We start from the raw sequence: 6,944 nt of genomic DNA, 5'->3' as shown, positions 1-6,944 counted from the left end.
ACCTATATAGATCAGGTGTTCAAGCCATGAAGTAACAATTGATTCTTTGTGTACCGAATTACCCTTTTGCTTATATGTGCTTAACTCACTCATATGATGATTGATGAAGCTAAGATGCAGGCTGTCAATATACTTCTTGACTCACTATTCAGAATCTAAGGCCTATGTCTCCTCCATTACTTGCTGGGACTCCAAATTTTGCATAATGGAGAGCATTTGCTCTACATATGCTAAAGAGAGAGCAATGTTGTTCATCTTCCCCTATTATTAACCCTCTCGACTCGATGTGAACTCCAGGCTCAAGGCAAATACAGAATTGTTACATCTTTAACAATCATACACACTCATACTTAAGCTGCCTGAGGAGCATAATTCAGACGGCGCCGGCAGCAAAGTAATCCTAAAAGTAATCCTAACCTCCCTACACATTTTCAGATTTTGGAAACATACTAGCTCAGAAAATCCATTTTCTCAACTTCATTACACTCCAGTAAGCTAGTCACACATGTACAATTTTTGTCATCTCCCACTGTGATTCACACAAATATATACCTTTACTCTATCATCTAGGTGTGGTTGCCAAAAGATTTATACAGAAAGGCCGTCTAATGCATTGGTGAACTCTTGATTCTGTTTCTTAATTGCTTTCGCTGAAGTCTGCATCGATTACTTCTCCATCTCCATCATCCTTGCCCCTGGAACCAGATGCCCCTGCCGGACCAGCAGCAGCACCAGCAGGACCAGCAGCAGCACCTGGCTGGCTGTATAGAGACTGTCCCAGCTGCATGACTTCTTGGTTCAACGCAGCCATTGTGTCCTTAATGGTTTGTGTTGAACCGCCAGCTATGGCATCCTTGAGCTCTCTCAGTTTCGATTCCACCTTGTCTTTAACATCAGCTGGCACCTTGTCTCCCAACTCTTTTAGCTGCTTCTCAGTTTGATATACAACAGATTCTGCTTGGTTCTTTGTGTCAATGGAATCCCTCTTCTCCTTGTCCTCTTTAGCAAACTTCTCAGCTTCCTGAACCATTCTATCAACCTGAAAAAATCATTTTATCAAAAGGTGGACCAATGAGTAATATGTCATTAGATTGACTAATAACCACAAGCCTTAATTTAAACAAATACTACAAGTTACTGACATACAGCATTGAAAGTTATTCCCACAATTAATATTCTCACATATTTTAACATGCAACTTAAGGATCCAATTTTAAAGCTACAGGGCAGTACTTCATCAAGGTGTGAGAAAAAATCAGGGTCTGTGGCTGTGCCTTATCAGGCATTAGATCGCACTATTTAATACTTGAAGTTATGGTAGCAGTAAGTTGGATAAAATACCAATATTAAAAGAATGTGCTCTATTCAGCATGGGAAGTACTCCTTCCGTTTCATATTAAAAGAGGTACTTTCCTTTTTTGTCTATTCCAAAACAAATGACACATTTCTAAATTTGGAAATAATTCAACTTTAAACTCTTTCATTTTACCCATTTACCTTTAATGAGAGCTTTTATAGCCACACAAATATCATGGCCCCACAAACTTTTTACCCCTTAAGCTTTTAAGACCACAAGTTTCAAAAGTATTCTTCTTTTTTCTTAAAATCCGTGCAGAGTCAAACTACCTCATGTAATATGAAACGGAGGGAGTAACAGATCTAAAGAGATATACCTCATCTTTGGGCAAAGTGCTAGCACCGGTTATAGTAATGTCCTGCTTCTTTCCGGTACCCTTATCAGTAGCCGTGACAGAGAGAATACCATTGGCATCAATATCAAATTTTACTTCAATCTGGGGAACACCACGAGGAGCTGGAGGAATCCCATCCAGACGGAACCTTCCAAGAGACTTGTTGTCTTTTACAAACTCTCTTTCACCTTGTAGCACATTAATCTCAACACTGGTTTGCCCATCTGCCGCAGTTGAGAAGACTTCTGACTTTGAAGTCGGTAGTGTTGTATTTCGTGGGATGATTTTTGTCATAACTCCACCTAGAGTTTCCAGACCAAGTGACAATGGTGTTACATCTAATAACACGATGTCACTAACATCTCCAGCCAAGACACCAGCCTGAGAATATGAAAAAGAACACAACCGCATCACAACATTGCAGCAGTATGCACGAAATCTAAGGCGAGGTAACACAACCGCATCACAACATTGCAGCAGTATGCACGAAATCTAAGGCGAGGTCATAGAGACGGATGCATCATGCATACAAGCCCACTTTGCACAAAGAGTTTTTTGGAGAGAGAGAGAGAGAGCCACAAACCTGAACTGAAGCTCCAAGAGCAACTACCTCATCAGGATTGACAGAAACATTAGGCTCTTTACCAGTCATCTTGCGGACAAGGTTTTGAACAGCTGGTATTCGTGTCGATCCACCAACAAGAACTACTTCGTCTATATCTTTGAAGGAAAGGTTGGCATCCTTCAAGGCAGTTTCAACTGGTGTTTTAAGCCTGTGAAGATACATTCCAAGTGGAGTTGTCAAGTCAGAAGGTTAAGACTGAAATTTAAGAAACAAGCTCGAGTATGCGAGTTAACTACAATCTTAGATTACAGAAAACAAAATATCAAACTTTGAACTATTGCACACTTGAAAAATAAATCTAATCATATTGGCATCCCCATACTAAATGACAGGTAATTTATGAAAAAATCGTTACCTGTCCAATAAGTCTGAGCATAACTCCTCAAACTTGGCCCTTGTAAGTGTTGTCTCAATATGTTTTGGACCATCTGCAGTAGCAGTGATGAATGGCAAACTGCACAAGAAGGGAAGGCACATTCAATGAAAGCTTGCTAAGGCAGAAGCAGCTGTTTTTTTTCCAGGAAGGGGGAGCAAAGAAAGAGAAAGAAGCAATTATTTTGTGCACACATGACACAACTAACACAGACACATACCTGATATTAGTTTGAGTCAAGGTTGACAATTCTATCTTTGCCTTTTCAGCAGCTTCAGTAAGACGTTGAAGCGCTTGTTTATCCTTCAGAAGGTCTATTCCTTCTTCTTTTCGGAAATTTTCAGCAAGCCAGTCGACAGTTCTCTGTTTGATAAAAAGACATGTAAGCACAGTACAGACAGAAAAGGTGCATATAAGCTAAGAGAAGGTATTGCTAAATTAATACCTTATCAAAATCATCACCTCCCAAGTGTGTGTCGCCTGAGGTAGAGAGCACCTCAAATACTCCATCTCCAACCTCAAGAACTGCATTAACTTGTGAGTTAGTGCAGATACAAAAGCACATTTGAAGTCAGAAATTAATCTACCTACATCGTGCGAACTTGTTTTCCTTCTACTCCATAATACTGAGGTTCTACGTTGAAGTACATAAATAGAAACATTAATGCAACTCAAAACCTAGTAGGGAGGAAGATAACTCTCTGGAAAAGCAAAGGTTCATATGATCAGCCCTTTTTATATTCTTGGTAGTCGTTTGGTACAATGGTGAGATATCGCCGGATATCCAATATAGTGGGATATCCCAAGGGATTAGCTACCCCGCCTTGTTTATGGGATAGGTAATCCCACCATTTTAGTGTAAAATTTTTCTTGGGATTAACTAATACTTATAACCAAACGTGGGATAAATACAATTCCAAATTCTATCCCGGGATTATTATCATTATCCCATGTACCAAACAACCCCTAAGTGCTATATGAAAGAAGCCAATTACTGCATATAGAAGAGATGAGATTCAAACCAGATCTTGCCTCAATCAAAAAGTCTCCTCACATACCTGACACATCAAAAGTACCACCTCCCAGGTCAAACACTAGAATGGTTTCGTTATTCTTCTTCTCAAATCCATAAGCCAATGAAGCAGCAGTGGGTTCGTTAATTATGCGGAGAACATCTAATCCGGCAATGCGACCTGCATCTTTCGTTGCAGTTCTCTGGGAGTCATTGAAGTATGCAGGTACTGTAACCACTGCTTTAGCAACTTTATCATTCAAGAACTTTGAGGCATCATCAACAAGCTTCCTTAAGACCTGGGAGCCAGAAGCAAAGCGAACTCTCTTCAGAATACCAAGAAAAGAAGCATGAAAGTGTGGATTCAATTACTACTGAAACAGGTAACCACAGACAAAGGCGTAGCTAGGATTTGAAACTTATGGGTTCAGAATTCTAAGCTTTCAAGTTATTGGGTTCTAAACTAATAATTTGTACATATTCAATAGATAGACAAATCAGACTTTGACCAAAGTGACTGGGTTAAGCCGAACCCGTAAACCAAATACTAGCTCCTTCCCTGACCGCAGATGTCTAATAACTCCATCTGCCTCAGAATAATCTAACTCATAGATTGAGGAATAATAAAAAGTACAAACATATATTTTGCAGACAACAGTAACAACCTTTCATAATCAGCATTGATTTTCTCAGTGCTGTCTAACAAATTACTAATTCCAAGCTACCAGCCTACACATGATAAGAAATAACCCAAACTAAATATGGTTTCCGAAGAATATAGTAGAAAAAAAATGCTTAAATAAGCACAATCACTAAACAAAATTTTTGCACAAAACAGAGTAACCAAAATCACTCAAATATCAAGCAGAAACCTCAACCTAAATTCTCGCGCCAAAGTTGATAAAAGCAAAAAACACTTATTCCTAGGGTCAATTTGACCAATTTTCAAGCAGAACTCATAATACATATATTTCAGCGTTCAAATGTAATACTCCTTCTATCCCCAATTTATGACGGTTCCAAAATAGAATGACCCAACTTCATTGACTCAAACCCATTGTCGAATTCTACTCAGCAGAATATGAAGGTACTTACGGTAGAACGGGCCAATCCGGTCTTTCACAATAAAGCGATAGACAGAACCGTCATGAAACAACTTATTAGTAGATTAATAGATCACTTTGGAATAGCATACATCACATATCCTAGATCAAGTAAAAACTCTGGGATTCCAACAAGCTACTGCTATATCCATTTCATTAGTAATTGATGATCTTTAAAATTACCTTCTAAGTGATGGCTAGTTCGAGGTTCTTAACAACAAAGTTTGATTTTGGAAAAATACCATCATTATCGGAATGTACACAAGGTAGAAAAATTACGTCAATAATCATTACCGCAAGGTATAGAGGGATAAGTCATAAGCATCTATACCATAAAATCGATTTTCGACGGAATGAAAAAGACATATATGGTAGAATCGTAGCCATAGAATACGACCCTAATCAAAATGCATACATTTGTCTTATACACTATACGGACGGTGAGAAGAGATATATTTTACATCCCACAGGACTATAATTGGAGATACCATTTGTTTCTAGTATAGAAGTTAAGATGCCCAACTTTTATAATTTGTTATCACGATGTTGAAGTAACTCATGCCATACTCCCACGAAAAGCTAAAATCTTTCTTCCCCCCCCCCCCCCTTTAAATTCATACTGAAAAAATACAAAGATAGAAATATTATTATAAAATTTCGGACTATTGAAAAATAAAATAGGGCGCATAATTAACATGCACATACCTGAGCAGAAATTTCCTCAGGAGCAAACTGCTTACCAATAGCAGGACACTCAAGTTTAACATTCCCATTCTCATCCTTCATCACTCTATACGATACCTGCTTCGATTCTTCATCAACCTCCGTCATCTTCCTCCCTATAAATCTCTTTACCGAGAAAAAAGTATTCTCAGGATTTACCACCGCTTGCCTTTTCGCTATTTGCCCGACTAATCTATCGCCGTTTTTCGTATACGCCACCACAGACGGCGTCGTTCTTTGTCCCTCCGCATTTGTCACTATTGTCGGTTGTCCACCTTCCATTACTGCCACTGCTGAGTTTGTTGTACCTAAATCTATCCCCACCACCTTCTCGTTCACTATTTTCATGGGTCTGTACTTTTGCCTCAATACTCCTTTGTTGCTGTAACATTTCTCTCTTGATACAAAGCATGGTGTTTTCTTGTCGAGTTTAAGCCCGGAAAATCCGGGGATTTTCACTTGGTGGGTTGCAGTTGCAGCCATAATTGAGCTCATATTTTCTTACAAAGTGAAAAAAAATTGAGACTTTCCTAATTTAACAAAAAAAGGTGTCTGGTTCGTTTCTTGAAAAAGAGTGCAACAAACTAGCCAACGATGATCGTGAAGACTTGAAACGAAAAGGGGTTTATATATAGAGAGGAGAACATTTTTGGTAAAAGGACAATTCTAGAAGGGTCCAGGGACGTAGGATGAGAAGGGGATTAATGGCCGTTGGATCAAGATTTTGCTGTTTTGGACAGTGTTGTAACGTTGAGCCGAGGGTCTCCTGGAAACAGCCTCTCTACCCCTCGGGTAGAGGTAATGTCTGCGTATATATTACCCCTCCCAGATCCCACTTATGGAATTACACTGCGTTGTTATTGTTGTTGTTGTTGTTGTTGGACAGTGTTGTAACGAGGTCCTTGTCTTGAGTTTTGGATTTTGGTATATTCATGTGAATGATTGCGGAAAATTGTGGGAAAGTCCAGGAGCTTCTGGTGCAGACAACACAAACTTCAATTTAACGTTTTGCGAAATTGGTGAGTTAATTGTTATCCAAATCAAAATAGCTTTTAAGCCATAAGTTATGAATTTTAATTTTTCGCTTTTGGCTTGTTTTTGTTATTTTAGCCTAAAAACAAGTGCTTAAAAGTACCTTTTTACTTAAAAGTACCTTAAAAGTACCTTTTTACTTTATTCAAACACTACAAAATGACTTAAAAGCTATTTTGGCTTAAAAACACTTAAAACAAGCCAATCCAAACGGGCTCTATCACGTCCTAAACTATCTAATAGCCAAGCTTCTCTGATCTCGGAAGCATTTTTTTTAAAAAAAAATTAAAGTGTTTGGTCAAGCTTTTGAAAAAAAAAAGGTATTTTCGAGGAGATACAAAAGCAGTTTTGGAGCAGAAAAAAATAGTCTTTCTCCAAAAGCACT

The 6,944-nt window shown here is 38.5% G+C and overlaps 1 protein-coding gene across 1 annotated transcript; it reads right to left on the bottom strand.

Annotated features, from left to right (window-relative positions):
- Window positions 1-299: 299 nt before the first annotated feature.
- Window positions 300-6,306, bottom strand: LOC104241066 (stromal 70 kDa heat shock-related protein, chloroplastic-like). The gene is made up of 8 exons (XM_009795979.2): window positions 5,510-6,306; window positions 3,748-4,000; window positions 3,135-3,214; window positions 2,910-3,052; window positions 2,672-2,770; window positions 2,275-2,464; window positions 1,674-2,072; window positions 300-1,039 (listed from the first exon to the last, which is right to left on the bottom strand). Exons 1-8 carry the CDS (start codon window positions 6,020-6,022, stop codon window positions 638-640), a joined length of 2,079 nt encoding a protein of 692 aa, XP_009794281.1. The 5' UTR covers window positions 6,023-6,306; the 3' UTR covers window positions 300-637.
- Window positions 6,307-6,944: the final 638 nt, after the last annotated feature.

This window comes from Nicotiana sylvestris, chromosome 3 (genome assembly GCF_000393655.2).
Source record: "Nicotiana sylvestris chromosome 3, ASM39365v2, whole genome shotgun sequence".
In the NCBI taxonomy this organism is placed as follows: domain Eukaryota; kingdom Viridiplantae; phylum Streptophyta; class Magnoliopsida; order Solanales; family Solanaceae; genus Nicotiana; species Nicotiana sylvestris.
This window is presented reverse-complemented; position numbering and strand designations above follow the sequence as displayed.